Source organism: Cuculus canorus, chromosome 21 (assembly GCF_017976375.1).
Source record: "Cuculus canorus isolate bCucCan1 chromosome 21, bCucCan1.pri, whole genome shotgun sequence".
NCBI classification, from domain to species: domain Eukaryota; kingdom Metazoa; phylum Chordata; class Aves; order Cuculiformes; family Cuculidae; genus Cuculus; species Cuculus canorus.
In genome coordinates this window covers 1,448,767-1,473,063 of record NC_071421.1, presented here as the reverse complement: position 1 = coordinate 1,473,063, position 24,297 = coordinate 1,448,767, and the positions used below count along the sequence as shown (strand labels likewise).

Genomic DNA, 24,297 nt, shown 5'->3' with positions numbered 1-24,297 from the left:
CCCAAGACAGAGCTTGTTCTTGAAGAACAAAAGTGCCAATAGAGAAACAGATACACTGTACTTGGTGTTTCTGCTGTTATCACAGGGTGCAAATTTAGTCTCTCCTTATCTGCGGTTTTGAGGAATTGCTGATGAGAAAAAGGCCATTTCAAACACGCAGAGTTTCTTGCTCTGTCCTGGTTTCTTGCCAGCTTCTGTAGAGATCCAGGAGAAGGCCAGGGATCAGGTACACTCCTGAGGAGCTGTGCTATATTCCCACACATTCCGAGAGCCCAGGGCTTGCTCCCTTGAGGAGCAGAGTGCTCAGCTGCCCTCCTGCATTGCTTACCTGGGGTGGCTCTGGGTGGAGAGTGTCTGCGATCTGGGTCTGAAGTTCTGGCCTCACCGTCTCGTACGTTGGGTGTTGCGGCAGGGAAGGGGCTGTCTAGGAAAAGAGGTACAACTACGCTTTCATTTGAAGCGCTCAGCGAGTAGCAGACTTTTTGTAAGCTCGTATTTCTCCTTGCATGGCAGGAAGTAGAGGAGCCAATTGTAGGCAGTCATTGTGTTTTCTTGCATCCGGTACTTTTGAATGAAAGCAGATTCCAAGCTGTCTTCTACGATATAATGGTGATTAATAACCTAGCCTGTTTCCTCTGGATTTGATGTTCGGCTTATGTTAAGATGTAGGGAGTATTGTTTCTGAGATGACATCAAGAGCTCTTGGATGAACCCGGCATTGGCAGGGTTTCAGTGCTTCTTGCTGCTTGCAGAGCTGAAGAACATCACAGCTCATTTAGGAACAGCAGACCTACTCGTTTTTTCCCTTCAGACTCACTTGCTAAAAGAAACCAGATGAGGAGAGGGCAGCACTGGAGTCACGAGCAGCCTGTAAATGGGCAGCATCCCCCTTCTGCCCTCCCTGGCTGGGAGCAGCGTGGTCAAACCACAGGTTAGAAGGAACTTTCAGGGACGTTGATGGAGGAGGCACTCTTGTGCTTGGAAGCAATATCATCTGGGAACGCGAGTGGAAGGGGAGGACAGTAGTCTCTGAAGGAGAGAGAGCTCTTCATCACCGTTCTTGAACGTGCAGCTAATTTAGATTCAACAAGACAGTTATTAGACCCATAGTCTTTGAGGCCATTCAGACTCAAGGCTTTGATTCCCTTGAAGCTGCGAGGAGTTGCTTAGAATTGGGTCCCACAACAGGATCTGCGAGGTGGGCATGGGGGTGGCGTGGAGGCTTCTGCACTGAGCCAGCAAATAGGCAGGCGAGATTGAGGGTCTGCTGTGGAAGGATGCTAATCTGTCACTCATTCATTGTGGAGAGGAGGGAGCTGGGCTCTTCTCCCAAGTGACAGGGGACAGGACAAGAGGGAATGGCCTGAAGCTCCGTCAGGGGAGGTTCAGGTTGGATATCAGAAAAAAATTCTTCACAGAAAGAGTCATTGGGTACTGGAACAGCTGCCCAGGGAGGGGGTCGAGTCGCCTTCCCTGGAGGTGTTTAAGGAACGGGTGGATGAAGTGCTGAGGGACATGGTTTAGGGAGTGTTAGGAATGGTTGGACTCGATGATCCGATGGGTCCTTTCCAACCTTGTGATTCTGTGTGATTCTGTGTGTGATTCTTCATGTCACGCCTGATGTATTATTTAGCCTTTCCAGCCTTCCAGTTTGCAGGGTGGTGTGTCAGCATCTCCTGGCTCTCCTACCATCTCCAGCTTCTTGGTGTTCAGCAGTGTCCGAAGGGGCTTTGCTCTGCTCCACCTTGTTATCAGTTATGTGCCACCTTCTTAAAGTGCAGATATGTGGAGGGGAGGAGAGTTCCCACGCTCGCATGACATTACCTGGCCTCTGGTGTCATAACTCAAAGAGCATTTTGTTGTCATTAATCAAAGCGCATGCCGCACAGGATGTCCCAATCAGCTGGCTGCTCACAGCCCACGCGAGGCTTTGGAGGGGGGGTGTGGGTAGAAAAGCTGCTCTCTCCTGTAGTGTTCGGAGCTGCTGAGCATCTCCTGGATGCGAGAGACAGACCTGACAACAACTGGTCTCCTGTTTTACTATGGGAGGACAGACTCTCTCCTCTTGGCTCCACCTGGATTACTCAGGACTGCAGCAAATCTTGGCTGCCTCGTAGCTTACAGATGGGGACTGCACTCACCTGTGGAAGGTATTACATGTAATTCCCATTGAAAAATGCTCAGGATAGATGTTACTGAGTGTGCTGTGCTGCTTTGGTTATGTGTAATCTTTGTAAGGTACTTACAGGTACCACGCTGTGCCCTGAACCCTTCTCCGGCTTGGGAGAAATTCAGATTTACACTCCAGCTTTGTGGTCTTTGGGGCTTTCTTCCTAAATTTGTCCTTCCTTCTCTTAGAAGAATGGTGCTTAATGAAGACACTCACTGTCTTCATCGTTCGCTAATTCACTGAAGACACCAAGAGCCTCAGAGGCACAGAATTACTACAGACACTAAGGATTGTGGCTGCCCCATCCCTGGAGGGGTTCCAGGCCAGGTTGGATGGGGTTTGGAGCCCCTGATCCAGTGGGAGGTGTCCCTGCCCATGGCAGGGGTGGGACTGGATGGGCTTTAAGGTCCCTTCCGACCCAAACTATTCTATGATTTCTTCAGGGCTTTTGCTGTTCCCTTTGGTTTGTGGGTGTCCTGTCCTTTTGCTGAGATAGCAGTATTGATTTGTGGAGCTCTGAGTCACGTCTCTCCCTGGCTGTTCTTTCAGCTGGCACGTGTTCAGTGCTGGCTTTTTTTTTTAAGCTTGAGCGTAATATTTCAGGAACCAATCTTTTGAATTCCGAGCCCACAAACTCAAGAAGCTCCTTGCAGTGAAATTTGGATTGCACAGCCTTGGTGCATCGGGGTGGAGTGAGGCTCACCTCTCCAGGTGTGTGGTTAGAGAAACAACTGGCAGGTATAAACATCATATGGCAGTGAGCAGCTCTGCAAGGGATCACTCTGAGGTTTACAGCGCTTCCTGTAAACTCTGGCCTCCAAAAACTCATTTCATACCACATTCCTCAGTCTGGGAATGCCTCTTGCAAATGGCTGATGTCATGTTAATATTGCACTTTGCGAGGGAGGCCTGGTGACCTTTGCAGCTGCATTCTGCTGGGCTCTTACTGTCACATCTGTCCGGTGACATGGAAAGAAAACAGATCTGATAATCATGGAGCAGATTTATCTGTATGCAAGCAAAGCCCCACGTGTGTGTAAAAGAGATTTATGACATTCAGTTAGAAAAGGACCAAGTTTCTGCTTGAGTGATGGTTCCTAAGGTTCAGAGGAGAGAATTCGCCGTGTGGCTGCACTTAAGGCACAGTCATAGCCTAGAAGATGGGTTTTGGTGGTACTGAAGCAAGCGATTTGTGCCCGATGCGAATGGATGACTGAGATGTAACAGTGGGTATTTTTTGGCACATTACTGCAAATAACATTGTCTGCAGAATCAGAGCAAAGCCACTAAATGAGTGCTGTGCGTGACTGCCACAGCACACCTGAACTTCTCCATGGCACTGACAGAGAACAGCAGAATCTTCATCTCTTTTCCCAGCCCTGTGCAATTCATTCCTGGGGAGGTATTATCCTTCTGAGTAAGCAAGTCTTGAGCTTATGTAGCAGCAGGAAGCTCTGAAGTGGGAAGTGGGAATCCCTCCTCCTGTCCACCACCACCACGCATTCTCACCTGGGGCTTTCTGGCTTCTTTCTCAGTCATCAAAAGCGATCGATTAATTATTTCTTTCTGCTATTGTCATTGCAGGGCAACTATTGATGAAGTGGAAACAGATGTGGTGGAGATAGAAGCAAAACTTGACAAGGTAAGGTGGGGCAGCTTAGCACATTGGTTGAAGAGGGACTGATGAGTTTCTGCTTAGGAATATGGTCCAACCAACCTCCTCTAGAAAGTGAGCCCATCTCAGGCTGTCAGGAAACCAATGTATCGTACACTGGGCTTGTCAACAGGTCCGTGTCTCCCTCAGCTGCTAGAGACCTCTCCAGGCTCATTCGTGACTGCTGAAGGAGTTAGGACGAGAGGTTCAGGCTTGGGCTCCTAACGCTGAGTGATTGCCTCCTTGCCTGGTCCTGGGTCTCAGGGGACCAACACTGACTGCTGCTCACGCTGTGGCGAGTTATTTCAGCGCCGTTTCCCCTCTCCACCCTCTTGCTTGTGGTATTACGCTGATAAGGTTGGAGCTGTTATGTGTCCGTGCAGCACAGGCAGCGCTGTGTCGGCTCGGGGATGTAAGGAGATGCTTGCAGGAAAACAAGGGGCCAGATTTAGACTGATGGTGGTGGTTGATGTCTGATGCTCATCCTGGCTGTGCACCACAACTGTAATCTGACGCTGGAAATATCCTTTCAGGGACCAGTTTGGCCATTTGGCATTTACGCTGGTGATTTTTTACATCCAGCTGGTAGTTTGGGTCTAAATCAGAGGCTTTATGATGGGAGGCGGCTTTTCCACCCCGACTTCTCCTGATGTCTGTGGCATCAGCCAAGTTGTTTCTAAATGAGAACAGAGACAAATGGAGAAGAGGAGCCAGAATTGCTGTTGGCTTTTTATCTGTGAGATTTCCCACAGCTAGCAAGGGATAAAACTGTGTCTGATGGAGAAATGGGCTTTGTTGAAGTCACAAGCCTTAGGCAAAGCTGTGTCCTATAAAACCTATTTACTAATCAAGCCGCTTGAAATGTTTATCTGCACAGGCTAACTAGTCTCACTAGTGAAAGCTGCAAAGGGATTTAAGTTATCTGTTTTCTTCTAAGCTGAAGCTCTAAAGACAAAGCAGGGGTGAAACGTGCCCTGATTCTAGCACTGCTGCTGCCAATGCCCGCAGTTATTGGATGATTTGGTATGCCAGGAACCATTCTGGAGTGAGGAGGGTGACGTGGAAGTACAAGAGCTGTTCAGGGCTCTCAGCTTTTTATCGCTCAGTGCTTTCTTGCAAATTGATTTGAGCTCCTTTGGGTGAGGACTGCATTAAAACAATAGCCTCATGCAATTATGCTCTTCCCCTGACAGCCGTTCCAGGGTGGCATCCTGGTAGTGCAAAGTGAGCAGACGTTTCATTCTGTTCACGTGCCTCATTTCCCCTGTCTGCAGAGATGCAAAGTGCTGGCTTGGTCACTGTCAACAATAAGCTTATCGGGCTGGGGTCCAGGGCAAGTGAGGCTGGAGTTTGTGTCTGAAAAGCCACTGAAGTGCAACTTGGTTTTTTTGGGACAAGATTTCATCACCCCCAGTCCCAATAAATCAGCCTTAGATGGCTGTGTGGATGCCCGGGGCAGCCTCTCTGGGGCTCGGTTCAGCTGTACCCACGCTGCTGGCGTGACTGGTTCGGAAAGAGCAGCGAGCTGGCAAGGACCAACTCTGTTTCTCTGTTGCTGAGCCCCTGAGCGCTTTGTTTATAGATGATTATCCTTTTAACACCTGTATAAAATGGAAGTAAAGGACAGTGTAAACGATTCGTCCAAGGGAATGCCAGAGATTTGGGCTTGGTTGCTGTTCCAGAGAGATTGCCTTCGTTCTGTCCTGTGCTCTATCCGCAAAGCCCTCACTGCTCCCCTCGGGAGGAGGATTGTGCTGAATGGCCTTCAGCTACGAGTAACAGCCTCGGCCACAAGTGTTTGTGCAGAGGTATGCTAGAAACCGCCACGTTGCAGAATAGGCTGGATTTCCTTTCCAGAGGATCTGTCCAAACCCCTAGTGTATGTCTGGGCTCCAGATGTGACAGGAACGGCATCTGTTTGCTTTTCTTCTCTGGGCTTGGAGGGGATAGTACAAATCTGCATCCAACGCCGTTCTGTCAAATTGCGTGGACAGGAGAGGATGTGAGTGTGAAAGAGTAAAGACTGTATATCCTCTGTATGCACGGATATACTATGTGTGACTATATATATTTACACATTCAGATATATTTTTACTGCAGACAGAGGCAAGGAAGCTTGTTCTGCAATGTTTGCATATAGATTAGACCCCAGAAGCCTTGCGGCTGCATAAATAGAACAAGTACCGAGCCCAAAAACAGCACACCGTGCTGCAGTGGGGCTGTGGCATCAGGCCAGACTCAAGAGCTTCTCATTCCCAGCCTGTGGGTGAGGCTGGGTGATAGGGAAAGAGTTCTAAAGCCATTTGTTATTAGTTAGATTAATATCCCTAAGCAGCTCCTGGATTTTGAGAATGGAAGACTTCAGTTCAGCATTGTGCATTATGAGCAAATAAAGGTTTTCACTTAGTTAAAAAGCCTCGAACAGTGATGATTTAAAAAAGAAAATCAAACTCAAAACCCAAACACACAGTTAAAAAAAAAAGGTCTCAGTGGCCGGCCCTTACTGTGGCAAATCCTCTCTGGGCCTTTGGTTTATGGATTTATCTTAGGTTGTTGAACGTAACCTTTTACAAGGAGCTTTGGCTGCAAGGAGGTAGGCTAATGGCCAGGAATTCCGGCTTCAGTCTTTACAGCTGGCTCCAGGGATGCTAAGGCAGTTTGCTGTGGCTTGGAAGTCTGGGAATGTTCTCTGCAGCTGTTAAATTATCAAAAGTTAATAAGGGCTCTCTGGAGATGGATACTTGTGCTGCAGCAAACATTCCAAAGTCAGGGAACCACCCTGTTTTGCTGCACAGTCCAGGTAACTTCACGATAACAAGTAAAATTGGGATAAGAATTACAACAAGCTTAAAGTTGTTAATATTTCTCCCAACAAAGCTCCTTCCAGGTCCATCAGGAAGACTGCTCTAAGTCTCAGGCAGCCCAGAGGTGGATGCTGTAATCCCTCACTGTGTGCCAGCAAAGCTTCCTGGGGCTGCAGAACTGTGCTGATTGATTTATGGGTATCCACAATCTTGATGGCTTGACCTGTGTGTGAGGGAACACAGATTTTCACTGGCTGCACACAGCAGACGTGGCTTAAGCAGTCCTGAGCAGTTGGTTTAAAGGAAACACGATACAAACCTACGAGGCTGCTGTGTGCTCAATCCCCTTCAGTCCAAGGTAGCAGCAAGACAAGTCTCTACAAGCACTCAGAACAGCCCGCTGGGCTCGGGGCTTCGACGTTCCCAAAGAGCAGTGTATTCCCAGCGGGGAGATTCTAGACAGCTTATCACTTCCAACCAACTCCAAGGAGTCTTACCTCTCCCCAGTCCATCCGTCTGATCAGGTTCCTTTTGTTGCAGTCCTGATGCCTCAGGATAGAGTGAGCGGTAGAAACCCACTGGAAAAAATGGGCTGCCCTGATTCATCTGTCCTCAGGGGACAGCCTGGAACTGTTCTTCTTAAGTGCCAAGTGAGATGCTGACAGCATGACATGCCCTGAGAAGTGCGATTTGCATCCCTCTCTCTGCCACGTGCAGTAAGGGGAGCCGCGGCAGGAACAGGGGTGGCATCTTGTGCTAAAGGTCTTGGGCTGTGGCGGTGGTGCTGGTTGAAGCCGGGCGAGTTGCGAGTCAGTTGGATGTGATCAGCTGCCTGTCTGCTCACCCCTCTCCTCTCGTGCAGCTGGTGAAGCTATGCAGTGGGATGATCGAAGCCGGCAAAGCCTACATCACCACAAACAAGCACTTTGTCAGCGGAGTCCGGGACTTGTCACAGCAATGCAAGAAGGATGAAATGATTTCGGTAAGTCATCCTATGGGATGGAGGATGAGACGCCGTGAGGGCTGGGGAGTCTTGACCTTCGTGGTGCTGTGTACGGACTGCGTCTGAGACCCATTTACTGTTTAAGTAGCTGTTTAGAATCATAGACTCATAGAATAGTTTGGGCTGGAAAGGACCTTAAAGCCCACCCAGTCCCACCCCTGCCATGGGCAGGGACACCTCCCACTGGCTCAGGGGCTCCAAGCCCCATCCAACCTGGCCTGGAACCCCTCCAGGGGTGGGGCAGCCACCACTGCTCTGGGCAGCCTGGGCCAGGGCCTCCCCACCCGCACAGCAAAACATTTCTTCCTAAGATCTCATCTCAATCTCCACTCTTTCAGTTTAAAACTGTTCTCCCTCATCCTGTCCCTGACCAAGAGCCCCTCCCCAGCTCTCCTGGAGCCCCTTTCAGTACTGGAAGCTGCTCTATGGTCTCCCATCATCTCCGTGGCCTCCCCTGGACCTGCTCTAACAGACCCATATCCTTAGTATAAGATTTTATTTGTGGAGGAATGTAGAGACTATCTGATAATGCCCCGCTGGAGGATCAGAGTGAGATTCATCATTTGCAGGGAGAACTGGACTTCTAAGAAGCCACGGTGCTGGCAAGGTTGTTGGAATCTAGGTCAGTAAGCATCAGTCATTTAGGAAAGGCGGGTACCCAGCCTACGCAAGCGACAACTGACATGTTGATTTCAGCACTAAACTGGAAAGGACACGGAGCCTATGGCTTCGGTGTCAGCTATTTTTTAAATGCCTTCTTGCCAAATGGCAGAGCGGCTCTTCAGTGTCTTAATGAGAGTCTCTCAGCCGTGGAACCCCTGGGGATGAAGGGCAGCTGCTTCTATTCACTGCCAGTTCTCTTTACCTTTTTTTTGCAGGAGTGCCTCGATAAATTTGGAGACAGTCTGCAGGAAATGATTAACTATCACATGGTAAGATACTGCTTCCTCTTGTCTTTTTTGCGTGCTGATGGCAAGGTCTTTCTTGAGGCACTGATTAAAGGTCTCCTGCGTTTGGCTTACTTGACACTGCACAAAGGTGGGGCTCAGGGGGGAGTGTCTTTCCGGTTCCAGTCCCTGCCCATTGTGTAGCCAAGAAAGCAGCAAAGATCTGGGAGTTATTATTGCCACTTGCAGCAGTACTGAGTCTGTGCACTCACGAGGATCCATCCTGATGCATCGTATATGCTAGGAAATGGGATTTCCAGTCTTGCAGAAGAAGCACCACTTAGCGAAAGGGTATCTACTGCTGTATGGGGGCCTTTTGGCTCATTTCAGATCAGAGGTGCACAGTGGATATGTAGAAGGGTGAGGTTAGAGACCCCTTCGTCAAAGGAAGAGGAGAGCTCGCAGAGGCCCCACTCTGCAGATACCTGTTCTTATTTTTGGGTTGTAGTGAGGACAGACAATGTCCTGAGGAGCTCTGACAACCTAAACTGACTTTTAACAGCTTGCACGTGTGACCTGGTTGCTGCAGATTTAGAATACACTGGAGCTTGGCATTCCAATTTGTGACGTTAGGACAGCGGGCAAGGCTGTGAATGGATCAAAGCGAAAAGACTGCATTGTTCAGTTGGTGCTGGAAGGAGACAGAATGAGTGTGTGCAACTCTGTGTTTAAGGATAACACAGGACATGGTAACGCTGCACTGAGATGAAAGGAGGGAAGTGCCCAGACAATGGCTATTCTCCTGAGCTGACTGTATCTCATTAACAGAGCACAAAGAGTTAGAATCTGCCCTTGCTCTATCCCAAACATCCAGTCGTGACATCTGTAAACCTCGTAGAAGAGGAAGATGCTTCATGTTCGGTGGCTCCGTGCCAGCCACGTTTTTAAGTCTGTAAGTCAGTAGAAACTTAAAGCACAAGTGCTTTAAAGTAAAGGAAGCTTCGGGATGGCAGAGCTGGACTGACCCACTTTTATAGCACGATGCCCCTGTCAAAGTACATTAGGCACAGTGCTTGCTTTTGGGATGCAAGTTAACCACATGCAGCTGGAGAAGAGCCTGCGTCAAGTCCATTTAATTATTTCATGAAGCAGGTGGGAAAACTGTTTCCTAGTAAAAAAAAGGGCAGGGAAAAGAAGTACTGCACGTGCCTCTCCTGGGGTATTTGGGAACAGTCAAACAGCTGTACAGCAGTGCTGTTGGTGGGGAGAGAGTGAATAAAGCAGTGTGAGCATCACCAAAAAGGGGTGTTTGTGTCAAAGCAGAGAAAGTAAAACCCTGATTTTCTGGTGCTGCTCAAATTCCATCTGAGAATTTAAGGTCTTTTTGCCAAGGAGGATATAAACCCCTGAGAAGTGACCCCTCCGTTCCCAGGAATCGCATCACAGCTGTGCTGATAGAGGCTGGGCTGAGGAGTGCGTGCAGCCCAGCCATGAGGAAGCAGTCCCAGCCAGAAACCTCTGGATACAGAATGGTGTCTGCAAGCTCCGCTACGCCAGCTGTGCAGCTTCCCCTCGATCCCTGGTCTCTGCCAAAAGTGGCACTTCTGGGATTGCTCTTGCCTCAGCCAAGTAATAAGCAGAAGGACCCTTCCCAGAGCTGTCAAATCCCCTTCCCTTGCACCCCACCCCGTTCACCAGGGGTGAACTCCCCACGGGATGGGACTTGGGGGCTGTAAAAGGCAGCGCACCCCTACCACCAGCTGCACGCAGGAGGGGATACGTGCCTAAATCCTTCCTCCCCCCAGCCTTTGGAGAGCACCTTCTTCCCTTGGTGCTCAGCGCTGGGAGTCCCTCTCCAGGAAATGGCTTTGGAATGACTGCTGCATCTCGAGCCCTCTCCGGCGGCTGTTCAGTTAGCCGAGTTATTTTTAGTGCCTTCTGCTGTCTCCTTTGTGTGTGCCCGTGCGCGTGTGTGTGTGTCGATGTGTATCTTGGCGCATCCGTGTCTGAGGATCTCAGCTATGAAACAGTTGTCAGTGCTTACTCTAGGAATGCAGCCAGGACAGTATGTACAACTGGAACAAGTTAAAAAGAAGGGAAAATATTCCCCCAAAAATTGGTTGGAAAGCTTGTTCTACAATTTTATTGCTAGAGCACGGAGCCTGGAGATGTCCTGATCCTAGTTCAGCAAAATCCAGGCATAAAATCTGCTTGAATGTCTAAGATGAACACATTGAGCTCCGGAGCATTCACACCTTCCTTTTAATGTGCAAGGAGGTAAAAACATCAAAGCAGCCTTAAAGGAAAGATGCCAAATGAGAGGGTTGATTTCAGAAGAGCTGGAATCAGTGTCCTCTGCTTTTTTTTGTGCTCTTAGCCACATGCATTTGGGCTAATGCCTTGCTCATGTCAAGGCATGCATAGAAGTCGGAAACCTCAATACCTTTATGGATCTGGACTATCGTGCTTTTATGTCTCAGCTTCCATATCTGCAAAAAGCATTTCAAGTGCTTTCTTGTCTCTGAAAGGCTATTGGGAGGACACGCAGACCGACAACTAACGGAAGCTCTCTTAATCCTTGCCAGGTAAATGCCAGGGTTGTCAGAAAGATGAATCAATGCCTCAGGTAATGGAATTCTTGCCTGAACTGTAGAAGGGGTTGAAACCAAGGAAGGATAGACAGACAGAGGGAAAAAAGGACAGGTTTAATGCTGGGATTAGAGGTGCTGGGAGTAAAAAACTGTTCAGCCACACAGAATTCTAGGAGATTACACTGATATAACTGGAAATTGTGTTGGGCCCCTGTCTGATGTTGAAATCTGACTAAGAGCTGCTGTCACGAGCAGCCTGGGGAGCAGCATCCGTGGAGGATTTCAACCACAATCCACCGGCCACTTAGCCAACAGTGCAGGGGCCAGTCCTGCGTTGTCCCCTCCCTGTGCTTCTTGCTATGATTCGGTAAGAGAAAGCAAAGCAACCGCATTCTAAAGCTGTTTGACCTTTGCAAAACCAAGCGCAGCAGTGCAGAAAGCACTCGCACCTTCTGGGTTAGTTCCCAGGTAGCAGACTGGCTTCCCTCAGGAGTTAGTTTAATCTAAGCAGTTCATGACCTCTTCCAGCCAGCACAGACTTGCCGTACCACAGAGAGAGGCAGTCCTGCCATCCTCCAGCACCTTTGTTCTCCCTCCTTAGTGCTGGCTTGGGGGGGTCACACAGATGCAGAGGGCACTGGTCTGTGTCCGGGCTGGTCTGGTTTTTAGCAAGTTAAAGCCATTTCACAGTGCAACCACACAAACACAGCAAAGTAGCTTGTGCTGGCCGAAAAGTGCATGAAGCTGTGGTCCGAGGCTTCCCTGAACTGTACTCAGGAGGTGACTCCCATTAAATATTTAAGGAGTTTGAGCTCCTGGCTCTGCCTTGTGTTGACTGCCTGCTGTGTCTTGCTCGGGCAGCTCTTTTCCTGAGGGTGGCTTTGCAGGGGAGGCAGGAACGGCTGGATGGCTCAGATGAACTGGTGTAGGTAATGATGATTGAGCAAGAGGTCAAGGAACTAATGTCTCTAGCTGGTTGTGTCTGATTTGACTAGTGAGCCGGGTAGTGCTCTAGCAGCCCCAGAGTCCATGTTCCTGTAACACTCCAACTGCGTAGCGGGAAGGCTGGTTTTGCTCGCCGCGTTAGGGCAAACGCCCTTCCAAAGGCTTGGGCAGCTGGCTTCCTTGGATGTTCTGTTCAGAAATGTACTTGGTGGCTTGAAAAAGAGCTTCCTCCCGATGTTACAATGCTGACCTCTTGAGGCATCGCTGCAGCTGCAGATGTTGGTAGCAGCATCAGCAGAAGAGCCGGAGGTCCTGTTGGCTGCCGTGCCACCTTGGAGGTGGGTTCCAGGCAGGATGCCATGAGTGTGTTTCTCTTGGTGTCTGTCCTGTGTCTGGATGAATATTGCATTTGGCTCTAGGGGTGGTCGTTTCCCTCTCCTAACAGTTGTGGCGGTGCGTAGGTCATGGCTGAGTTCCTCATCTTTTCTAACAGCAGTTCTGCTCTCTGGTTCTCAGCTGTACTAACGCTAGATTATCTAAAGGATACGGGTCCCAGCCTCAGGCTCCCTAGACCCAAAATTTCAGATCATGCAGGAGGAAAACACCTGATGAGAAATCACTGTGACTCCTCACCGTGTTCCAAAAGCGAAATGCTCCACCTTTCCCTGTGGGAGTCCTGCGCTTGTCTGTTGTGCTAAGAATTTGAAAGCATCAGCTCTTACCTCCAGTACTGGAAAAAGTACATGTTTAGGGTAATTGGCTCTTTACGAAACACGAGCCGGGCCGAGGTGCAGGATCTCAGAGATACCAGGTGTCTCCAAGGACCACTGGATCTGGGGAATTGAGGCACTTGGACACCTTGGCGGTGTTAGCTTGCACTTCCTACTCCCGAGTGAAAACGAGATTTTACTCCTGAAAAATTCCTTGTACCTGAGATCCTGAGGACATGAGGGTTCTTCCCCTCACCGTGTAAACCCTTCAATATCCCAGAGCTCTTCCCTCCAATAATGTTAAGGTGTGTCCCATCATTTGCACTGTTCTGGTCTATCGCTCCCCTCCCTGCCAGGAGCCTCAGCACACAATGAGCTGATGTTCTGCCCTTTCTCTGGCAAACGCTGTCTTTGCAGCGAGGGTCTCAGCTGAACTGTCTGAAGGATGCTGTATCGCATCGCCTCGTCAGGCGAGCTTCCGTGCTCCAGTTAGAGGTGCATGATCCATGACAGGGAACAAGTTTTCAGCCTCTTCTGAGAGACCTCTGAGCAGCGGGTGGCAGACAGGAATGCCAGAGCCTTGCAGCAGCCTTCCTGCACAGCTCGCTAGAGTGAACCATTTCCTTTTCCATGAGCCTGAGTGGCATGAACTGGAATTCTGCTCGAGGGCCTGAATCCTCCCTTGTGACCCCTCCTCCTCACAACATACCACATTGGAGCAAATAGACGTTAATGGTGACTTGCCAAGATCTTCTACAGTGGAAATGCTCCTTGCTTCCTTGCTTCTCTGCAGACAGATGCTGTGCTGTCAGCTCCACAACCTGTGTGTGTGTTTGCTTGCCTCGTTAGCACATCCCCTTAAACACAGAACAGGCTAGAAGGCATTAAATCCTACTTTTGAAGTAGATCTTTTTTCCTCCAAAACTTCTGATCGGGTCCGAGCTCCTGGTGCTGTTTGGTGCGGTTCTTTGTAGTGCAGTCACGTACCTCGTCAGCGCTTATGAAGGCAGGTAATCCTTTCCATAGACCGGTAGAGCAGACACAACTGGCTGTGCTCCGTGCCAACCTCTTGGTGCCGACAAGCTGTCCCAATTAAGAGATGTGCAACTTATCTTCCCCATGCAGTTCCCTCTCTCTGTGTGATCAGAAAGACAGAAAAGTGAAAGGATGCAAGTGAAGGTGTTGTGATGGGATTACTCTGGCTGAGCCCCTTACATGCATCTGCAGCAGCATTTTCCAACTCAGAAGATGTAACGTGAACATTGCCCTCGTCAGTTCTACTCCAGACAGCGCTGTGTTGAGCTTCATTAAGTCTTAAGCTTTCCTCCCTGCCATAATTCACGGTGGCTACGTCACAGGGATCCTCAGGCAGGAGCAGCTTGCAGGGGAGATTTAGCGATGCTCAGCGAGCAGGAAGCGTTTCCTGCTGACGAGAAGAAAAGCCACCCAAGCTGTCATGAGTCAGTGAGGCAGATGTCATGGGTGGAGGGCAGCGGTGGGGTTCGGGGGGAAGGAGCGAGGAACAGAAAGAGTGCTTCCAAGCTGCTTGTTCTCCACAGGGCTGGATGGACCACCTGCGTTTTCTGAGAGTGCTTGGGAACGGTCCAGATGCATCAAGCTACCACGGCACGGGATATCATTTATGGGTGCAGAATTATATCTGACAGAGGAGATGCTTTCTGTCAGCTCGTGGCATCGCAGGTTTTGCCTTTGTGTTGTAGCGCAATGATGTTACGGTAGTTCAGAAGACTTCAGCCAGTTGGATACCGGTCTAGTGGTTGGCAAGCTCAGTGCTACATTCTCGGTTTCAGAAAGACTGGTTTTTTTCAGTGCCTAGAATATTCTAGAATGACCGCTTCCTAGTTAGGGGAGAGAAGCAGCTTCAATAGTATGTGAGGGGCAGGAGCAAATGTTCTTTGGCCTAAGCACAAACTGGAGCTCTTGAGCTTTTTGTGAGAGGGCCTCAACCTCAGCTTGGATCAGAAGTTGGGCTTAGACTGTGTTGACATCCGGCATGTGTAATAGAAGCAGTGTTGTTGGCTTTTTTTCCAGAGCACAAATCCTCAAGTGGGCTGCATTACAACGGCATCACAGCTGGAATGCTGTTCATGGGTGGCATTTATTTGGTGGGCCATTGCTCAAGAGATGTAGGACCACATCGTATAGCCAGACATTTAAGCATCCCTTGGCAAACAAAGGATACTTCAATTCTACCTCACCCTCCTGCCCCTTAGGTTACCATATTCAGCTGCAAAAAGCTGCAGTGGAAGAGAAGTAAACGGTAGGAATATGAAATCGGGGAAAATGTACATTATGCTGCCGTTGTTGAGTTTTATTTTGTTACTTGAGCAGCTGTAGCGGTATTTACGTGCTCTTTCTGAAGCTCTGTCAGGCACACCCTGATCTCAGCTTGGAGAGATGGGCCATAGAGCAAGAAAGCTCCCAGGCCCTGGAAAACCTCTTTGCAGGACAGGTCGTTGAAGAAAGAGGAAGAGGTGGTGAGGTCAGGGTAGAGACTGCCAAAGCCACCGCGATCTTAGCGGTGCTGTTTGGTCAGAAGGGGATTAGTGGCAGGATGGACCGTCTTTGGGAGCAGAGTGTCTGGCATGAAGGCTGACACAAAGCTTATGGATGATCACCGTTGGAGGTAGGGAGGAGGTCCCTTTTGCTTTCCATTAGATCACAGAATCATAGAATGGTTTGGGTTGGAAAGGACCTTAAAGCCTGTCTAGTTCCAACGCCCTGCCATGGGCAGGGACACCTCCCACTGGATCAGGGGCTCCAAGCCCCATCCAAGCTGGCTATGAACCCCTCCAGGGATGCTCCGAGCTGACAGACACCGGGCAGTCCCTCTGGCCTCGCTGTAGCTGCCTCCCTCCCTCAGACACACTGCAGTGCCCCTGCTTTGGGAGTCCGCTGATGGGACGTGGTTCCCAAGACCGGATGAAAGGATCGGGCTCTGATTCCTAGGCCACCAGACAACCGACGCTCATTTAAATGCAACCTAAACCAGTCCCCAGAGGGTTTGTGGGGATGTGGGTGAGAACCAGGCTCCCGGACCGGCCATGAGGGAGATCAGCACGGAGATGTGACTCCCCCAGCTCACGACCGCTGTGGCTGCGGCTCGGGTGGTGAATTGGCAGAGCTGGAGAAGGGCGAGCTGCCTATGTCCAGATGTCAGACAGCTGCAGAGGAAGCTCCACACCCTTCATCTCATCAGCTGGGACCAGTTATTGCAGGAGAACGGCTGATTTGCTTAGCGACCATGATCTCATCTGGGGCTATGGCTCTTACTAATAGACCTTGTTGGCCCTGAGCAGCTTCACCTGGGCCCTCCACCCACGCCGTCTGCCCGTGGGCTCAGGCACTCCATTTAAGCTCTGCCCAGGGCCTTTGGTCTTCCTTTGAGCTGTGTTGTGGGAATACAGGTTTCCAGCTCTAGCCGTGGCCGTACCTGGCTATGGGCCCTGCTGCTCCCAGCTTAGAGACTGATTTTTCTTAGCTTGGTGCTGCGGCTGCTTTGTCACCATGGATCTGCCTGGAGATCTCTGAGTACACGGACCGACTTCCCAGCTTGGCCTCGAACCTGCCTCATCACCACGACTTAGCTGATGGTCTGGACTCTTGGTTGAATCCACCACCGAACCTACGCCGCTTTCTTGGTGCGGTGGCGCCTTGGCTGGTGAGCCCGCGGCTCTGCCCGCTGCTTCATCCTCCCTCAGCTCCTGGTCTAAGGGTCTCTGCTGCTTCTTGACAAATTCCCACCGCGAATGCTGTTCGTTGCCTTTAATCTCTACTCAAGCTGTATTCCCGTGTGCAGCTGTGATGTCCCACTTCTGAACCTCGTGTGTGCGTGAGTGCTGAGAGAAGCAGTCCACAGCCAAAAAATCTCACTTCCTTTTTAGCTTCTGCTTCGCTTTGAAGCCCTATGGGATCTCTGTTCTCTTGCAAGCTCTGCAGAGTGTCATGTGGGAGCGCTGTAGCAGGGGCATTCCTTTGGATCTCTGATGTCCTTTATCTTGATTTTAGGCTTACAGGTCCAGGAATAACATCCTGGGCTGCTGAACTTGCTTTCGTTTATTGGAGGCATGAAATTCCTAAGCCCCCTGTCAAACATAGGTTTGGATTTATCCTGTTTCCTTAGAAGCCCACATAGGATGTAGCCTTTTGCTGCTGTTGGGTGAGAGCTGTGTTAACTCCCTTCTTTCATGCTCTGGCCCAGATGTGCGTGAGTCACAGCCTGGACTTCTCATGTCGTGGTGGAAGCGAAGAGAGAAAGGGTGGAGTGATATTTGGTCTGGAAAATCTTAAAACAAATGACTTGTTCCAAGTATGCCTGGGAAAGGAGGAAAAGCCAAGAGATGATTTTGTAGTTGAAACTCTAGCTCTTAAAACTCTATTTATTTTGCGTTGAAAATCAAATGGAGGAACCACTGGTGATTATTTATTCCCCTGGTGATCTCGCCTGGCAGAATTCATGAAGAAGCAATGAAAGTAATGCTGGTGTCAGAGGATGCTTCTCAGCAGAGATGCTGCTGGCAGGAAAGGCATTTTTGTTGCCTGCTATCCTCTCACCTGGCAATCCCTGCCCCAGATTTGCTCTGTGTGAATCAGCGTGGGCTGGAAGAAAGGTGGTTTGGGGCTCAGTGCTTGAGGAGCAGGAGCAGGGGCGAGGAGCGTGACAGAGCAGGAAGGGTAAGGTGCCTTCTGTGGTGTCTGCTTGTTGTCACACAGCAGGAACAGCCTGCATTTCCGTCACGCCAGATGCCATCCACATCGCAGCTTCGTGCAGCCCGGTTTTGCTGTTTGTCAAGCTGAGGAAGCCCCATTCCTTAGCTGCGTGGTTTGACTTCCATGTATCCTGGAATGTGTTCTTCCCTGGGATGTCGCAGGGTTCTTGTCTGCAGTCCTGAGTGCGACGTGATAGCGTCCCTTCCTTTCCCTGATCCTGAGCAAATGCATCACCCTGGCAGAGACCAGTGATGGAAGCTTTCCAGATGAAGGTGCAGGTGGGAACCAGATGGCTTTCTTGCTGCCTGCCTACCACTGCAGGGTACCATGAGTGGAGGGATGCATCATCAGTGCCCAGACATCGCTTGGGGAAGCTGCATCATGGGAAAGGTTGCAGGCCAATGCTTCTTGGAGTGCCGTTGGAGAGAGCGATTGGATGCCAAGAGCAGTAAATAATTTACATTGGTAAAAACATGAAACTGGGTGGTCTTGGGGTTTTCTTTCTTCCCATTTGCTTTGCATCTGTTCATGTTTAGAGGCTGTTCATGCTCAGCCAGTCCTGGCATGTTTCTTGCTTTGTCCTTGGCTGTGGCAATATGCGTTATGAATGCGTCTGAGGCTGTGCAGCCAACGCTGCTCCTTCTGCTCGGAGTGCTTTGCATTCCGTTTGGAGTAGCACACCTGGGTAGTGTCAAAAGCACGACTTGCTTATCTCCTTGGGAGAGATGTTAGGTAGGGAGGATGTTGGTGACTTTAAGTCTGTTGGCACTGGAGGAGGCAGCAGGACTGAACCAGAGTGGTTTTGCTAGTAGATTACTACAGGGCATGAGAAGGTTAAAGCTTGTGACTGCAGTGCCTGCCAAGATCTCAGTGTGGCGAACAGAGTTCTGCTCAGCCTGGGAATGTGGGTCATGCTCTAGTTTTCGTCTTGTATGTCACTATCCTCTATTTCTAATGAGCAATTAATTAAACCAGTGTTCCCCAGATCGAGTTTGTTTTGCCTGTGATGCTAACTGGTGAGTGATCCCCCTGTACTTATCTCAAACCACAAACCTTTTAATCTTATTTTCTCCCCTTGTCTTGCTGAGAGCAGCTTGGTGGGCACCTGGCAGCCAGACGAGATTAACCCACCGCCTCCTCACAAAAAGCTGCAGCTTTAGGCAATGCTTGCTCTTTTTCCCTTTAAGTAGTCTGATATAACGTGACTGTTCTGCCTCTTGGAAAAAAACAGGAGATGCAGAGGTGCTTGCCACTTCTGGATCTGTGTAACGGAGAAGAGAAGGTGGCCAGGAAAGGAAAGGAGAGATGGTGGGTAGGGTGTCAAGGGAAGCTGCCCAAAAACTCCCACTGGAAATCCAAGCTTGCCGCAAAGAGTAGGGAAGAAAAGCAAACTGGGAAAAGCTGTTTGTTTTACTACAAAGGGCTTCGGGGAGTGTGTACTGCTGAGAGAAGGTGCCTTGATAAAGTCCAGTGTTGGCCTCTCAGTCCCTGGCTGAGACTCGCACTGGGCTCAGCCTCCCCCAAAAGGGCTTTGGTTGCTTCAGGAGACAAAGTTCAAAGGCTGGATTGGAAAATACTGCTCCCGATGACTGCATCCTCAGGAAGAGAGACACAGTTACCGTTGTGTGTTCCAGGACCTCTCTTGGTTAAATTGGCTGCTTGGGACACTGTGAAGTTGGAGCAAGGTCACGCCAAGCAGCTGTAGTGCTGCCAGGCCCCGGCGCGGTGAGGTTTCAGAGTATCATTAAGTTTTGGGCTGGTTTCCAGGCCTTGTGTTCCTGATGGTGGGATGAAATGGGGTCCCTGTCTATTCTTTGTGGGCCACCCTCGCCAGCGGCAGCGTAGCCGGCGGCTCTTCTGTCACCCTGGGGTCAATGTGTCCTTCCTGCAGCGGTTGCTCTGTGGTCTGGGAGGCTCTGCCCATCTGGTCCCAATTAGCTGAAATGCTGTGTCATCCCAGCGCGTGTCTGAATACGGAGCTGCTTGTGATCGTGCTTGTCAGAGATGGGTGGGAGGGAGGTGAGAAGACACCTCTGTTTGGCATGGAGCAGAGAACATCCCTTAGAGGAAGATGGGGAAGGCTGGAGATGCCTGAAGTGAGGGGGTGAGGCCCTTTGCTTTTGTGAGGGACAGACAGGAGAGTAATTAAAAGACTTGTAGGAACTAAGTCAATTTGTAGCCCGTGCTTGGACCTCTCACCCATGTTCATCATGCTCCATCTCCTTCCCCCAGTGCTGTAGTGTTGAGGTGACAGTGCCCTCCTCTGGCAAAGGGAGAAATTCGAGGTTTGGGAGGGACAGTTGGAAGTAGGGACTGTGAAAGCAACTGCTCCTACAAACGCTCCTGAAGGTGTGTTGGTGGCATAGGTACTCTGGGGTATTCGGAGGCGTGGAACAGACTGCGGAACCTGCGGTGTGGGAATTCTGCGCTTGTAAGGGAGTGCTGCAGCTACATAAAAATCTTATTATCCATTATGACAGCCGTCAAGTCCTGGATGACACCAAGCCCTGGAGTAATGCTGAGTCCCTCACGTTGAAGGTCCTAGAGAGAATTCATGGATTTTTCTGACTCCTGAGTGTTTCCGTGTTGCAAAAATATTCAACATTCTTCTTTCTCTTTTCTTTCAGATCTTGTTTGACCAGGCTCAGAGGTCAGTCCGGCAGCAGCTGCACAACTTCGTGAAAGAGTAAGTACTTGTCTTATCAGTTCGATCTTCCACTTCTTGACCTTTCATCTTTCTGGAAATAGAACTACAACCTCCACATGACTGCTGGAGGCTCTGCTTGGGGCAGAAGAGGCACTGAAGGGCAGAGGAAGGGATCTGGTGTGATGGCTGTTGCTGTCATCTTGCTGTCACTTGATTGCTCTCTTGTCAGCCGGATGTCTTCATCCTGTTCCCAGCTTGTAGTTAAAGCCAGGCATGAGGCATAATTCCAGATCAGAGCATCATCCCGAAATTCTGGTAAAGTTCATCTGCAGAGCCCATCTTTGCAGCTTCTCGCTGCTGTAGATCAAACACATCCAAGGGAGGGTTCAGATCCCTTGCAGTCTACGTCCTCTTATGTTATGTTTGATACAGCATTTCCTAGGTGGTATAAACCAATAGGAACCAGTGCATGCTTGCAGAAGGAAGGAATTTGCTGCCAAATGAGGTCCAGCAGAATCATTGTATTGTGTGGGGAGCTAAGAATGTGCTCAGTCACTCCAAATTCCAGCAGCCCTGCTTTTCTGGAACGACCAGAGCATCCAGATGACAGACAGGAGGGCTTTTTTCCATGTGGGGGAAGCAGCTGGTCATCACTGTGCCTTCAGTTTAGAGCCTGAGCTAACGGAAAGCAGGTTTGCAAGGCCGTGGTGTGAGCAATGCAGAACATTGCATATTAGAGATGCTAACTTGCACATGGCAGGCAGAAGAACTGGGCTCAGGAAGTGAATTGGCGGAGGACAGTGTGTGCCCTCGGTCCAGGCTCTCGGCAGGCTGTCGCTGCCTTCACGTTTCCTCTGAGCGCCTCTTTCCCCCGGGGCAGGTACCTAGTGCAGCGTGGGATCCCACGACAGCTGAATGTAGGTCAGAGAGGCAACTGAGGTCTTCAGCTGAGCAGGAGCTGGTTGTCATGGGAACTGCCTGAGTCCCCAGGCAGCTGTGGCTCCATGGAGGGAGGGGGTCCCTAACTGACCCGTCCGTTCTTCATCCCCATCTTCTTGCCTAGCGTTCACCCTACCCCCGCTTTCTCTCCATAATCATTTCTCTGATGAGCTCAGATTTAATCTGCTTAAAGCTGGCAGGCGGAAGGGGGAATTTCACCTTCGTTTTGGGTCTGTCATCCTTTCAGCATCTTTGCAACTTACTCTTTTTTTCGCACTTGTGCTGCTCAGCCTCTGCGCTTGCAGGCTCTGGTTCTTTGATCTTCACGTTGTTCCTGCCTCTGGTTGGAAAAATCATTTCTACGCTTGGGACCATTTGGAATAATCCACCTAGGGGCAAGCTGCAGTTTCCTGGCTGAGGGTGGTAACAAAGGAACAAAGGGAGCTGTGTCCTTGCGTGGTGATTCATACTTATCTGAGAGGGCAGTATTTACTCTCTAACCTGCCCTCCCTGTCCCTGAGCCCTGAAGATCTATCACGGAATGCTTTGGATCGGAAGCGACCTTAAAGCCCATCCAGTCCCACCCCCTGCCATGGGTAGGGACACCTCCCACTGGCTCAGGGGCTCCAAGCCCCATCCAGTCTGGCCTGGAACCCCTCCAGGGATGGGGCAGCCACCACTTCTTGAGGATTTCCAGCAGAATAATGTGCCTCCGAACTCCTCTTCCTTTCCAATGGTGATCCACACAGATGAGGAAGCCGTTCCCTCTAAAGCTGGATCAAAAGCCACATGAAATCCCCGCAGCCTTTTGCTGCAAGTGACCCAAAAATGCAAAAAGTGACCCTCTTTCTTTCTTATGAGTGGAGCTAGATGGACGTGTAACTCGGCAGCCCGAAGCAACCACCACCAGAACAGTAATCAGTCACCCCTGTTTTTATTTATCCTTGCTGAACCTGCCCGTGGTAGATTCTCTTGGCCAGAGGCTGCCCGTGTATAAGAATGCTACTTCAAACAGTTTGCCACAGGGCAGAGCTCAGCATTTACCGTCTGTCGTATTCAACTGAGGCTCTTCATTTTCCCTAGGGTAAAGGATAAGTGAGTACTAGTTAGTTACTAACAGTTTTTAACTACTTTAAGTTATAACAATTCATAATTGAGGTAAATGGAGTTTCCCTGGACAGAAAATAGATGTTTCAGCTGCTGTAAATCAGCATTGCTGCTTCCAACTCCTGAAGAACCAGGGCCACTTGTAAAAGCTGATCTTCAGGAATTGCTGTCCCCTCTTCTTTGTGGTCATGCAACTCAAATCATGTCCTGCTGTTTGATCAGAAAAAGCTAACTAAACACCCCCCGCCCCCCGTGTGTTGCCATGTCTGTATGGCCTCACCCCTGCAAAGCTGATGACTGTCTAGAGTTAATCTGGAGTCAGTCCATTTGGACGTGGTAGAGCCTGGGGGGAAGGTTAGGATCCCAGAGGCATGTGGAGCAGGATCTGGAATGATCATGGTACGTCTGGTTGCACCTCTCCCTGCTCTGCTGGTGTCGGCAAGCTTCTGGCTGCTTTGTAACAATGACTCTCGCCTTCTTCTTTGGATTCCAGTGATGTCCGGAAGTTCAAGGAAACCAAGAAGCAGTTTGATAAGGTGCGAGAGGACATGGAGATTTCGCTAGTGAAGAATGCCCAGGCACCTCGGCACAAGCCCCATGAGGTGGAGGAGGCAACAGGCACCTTGACCATAACCAGAAAGTGTTTCCGACATCTGGCCCTGGACTACGTGTTGCAGGTTGGTGGCTGTGCCCCCGGCTCTCCCAGTACAGAGCAAAACATCGCAGGCAAATTGGTAAATTGTCTGCTGCAGGGAATGAAGAAGTTGAGGGCTGAGAAAGGGGCAAGTAGGGTCTTCCAACTGAGTTCCAAAGGGTGTTGGATTGCTAATCCTTTGGACATTTGTGCCCTGAGTCATTAAGACTGGTGTGTGGTGGAGCATGATGCTGAGGTTTGCTCTGGTTTTGGGCACTGGTATACTTGTACCACTACAAACCCATGTGTGGCTTAGCAAAACCCTGTAAGTTGGTCCCAAGATTCTCGAAGCTGCCTTTGGCATAATCCAGCCGGAAAGAGTAGGAGGTACTGGGATGAGAGGACCTTCACTGGTGGGGCTGTGAGGTCTGCAGCTGATCCCATCTGCTTGGAATACTCACAGGACGTTGATGTAAGTGGTGTAAGCAAGGGGAGGCTCTTCCCCAAGTCCTTAGCTGCCTCGCTCTTTGTGGCTCTCCGGAGAGTCTGGCAAAACAGCGTCAGGAGACTATAGAAAATGAGGGCCGGAACACAACACTGTTAATGCTCTCTGCAAATCATTATCTGCCCCTATGGGTAGAACAAGTCCTTAAGGCAAACGTCTGGATCCGTGTGCACATGTAAACATCTGTGTGTGTACTTGAGCTCATGCCTGGAACTCCAGATGGATGTGCATGCATGCGCGAAGGTGCATCTGGACGGATGTATGTGTACGTACATGTATGTGCATGGCGCACGCCTGCGGGTGTTGCAACAGTGGAAATTCCAGTTGAATATAAGGGAAAAGCATTACTGAGCGATGCAGCACTGGAAGAGGGACCCAAAGAGATTCACAGTCAACGGGACCAGGCTTTGAGCAGCTTCATCTCACTTTGAAGTCACTCTTGCTTTGCTCAGGCAATTGGACAGATAACTTCTGGAGGTCCTTTCCAACCTGGATAAGACGTCCCCAGTGCCTGTGGGTCTGTGTGGGAATGGGTGTTAACCTATGTCCATGCCTTTGCATGGCACTGACAAGACTCTTGATGTCTGTGACACGTTCTCCTTCCTAAAAATGCTTCAGCCTACCTGAGAAGGGAAATTTTAATCATTTTTTTCAGTAAGAGAACTCAAACACACTGACTTAGATTGAATTTCTCTTCCCAGTGGGCGATTCCCTGCAGGAACACTCACTGCACCCAGAACCGACAAGGGTTTTTCTTTGACTCATTCATCGGCTTCGTGTCAGGTCTGTCCTTTCTGGCAGTGGGCGTATTAAGCAGACAAATTCAGTGTTAATATTGATCCATGTTTGTCTCCACTAGCTGTCACTCCTGCAGCACCAAACTAAGACCATCTGCCAACGTGTTCTGTCTGATCATGAGGCAGTCTCTGATGCCACATGTTCTGGCAGATGCGGATAGAGAGCCAGTGCT

The 24,297-nt window shown here is 50.0% G+C and overlaps 1 protein-coding gene across 6 annotated transcripts in view; it reads left to right on the top strand.

The window, feature by feature from the left end:
- ACAP3 (ArfGAP with coiled-coil, ankyrin repeat and PH domains 3) overlaps positions 1–24,297 on the top strand; it is an 83,687-nt gene that overhangs the window by 38,031 nt on the left and 21,359 nt on the right. For all 6 annotated transcript variants that reach the window (XM_054085490.1, XM_054085486.1, XM_054085488.1 and 3 more), the window contains exons 2-6: positions 3,755–3,812; positions 7,491–7,610; positions 8,510–8,563; positions 20,123–20,181; positions 22,682–22,865. In XM_054085490.1, coding sequence (XP_053941465.1) covers positions 3,755–3,812; positions 7,491–7,610; positions 8,510–8,563; positions 20,123–20,181; positions 22,682–22,865 — 475 coding nt within the window. The remainder of the gene's footprint in view (positions 1–3,754; positions 3,813–7,490; positions 7,611–8,509; positions 8,564–20,122; positions 20,182–22,681; positions 22,866–24,297) is intronic.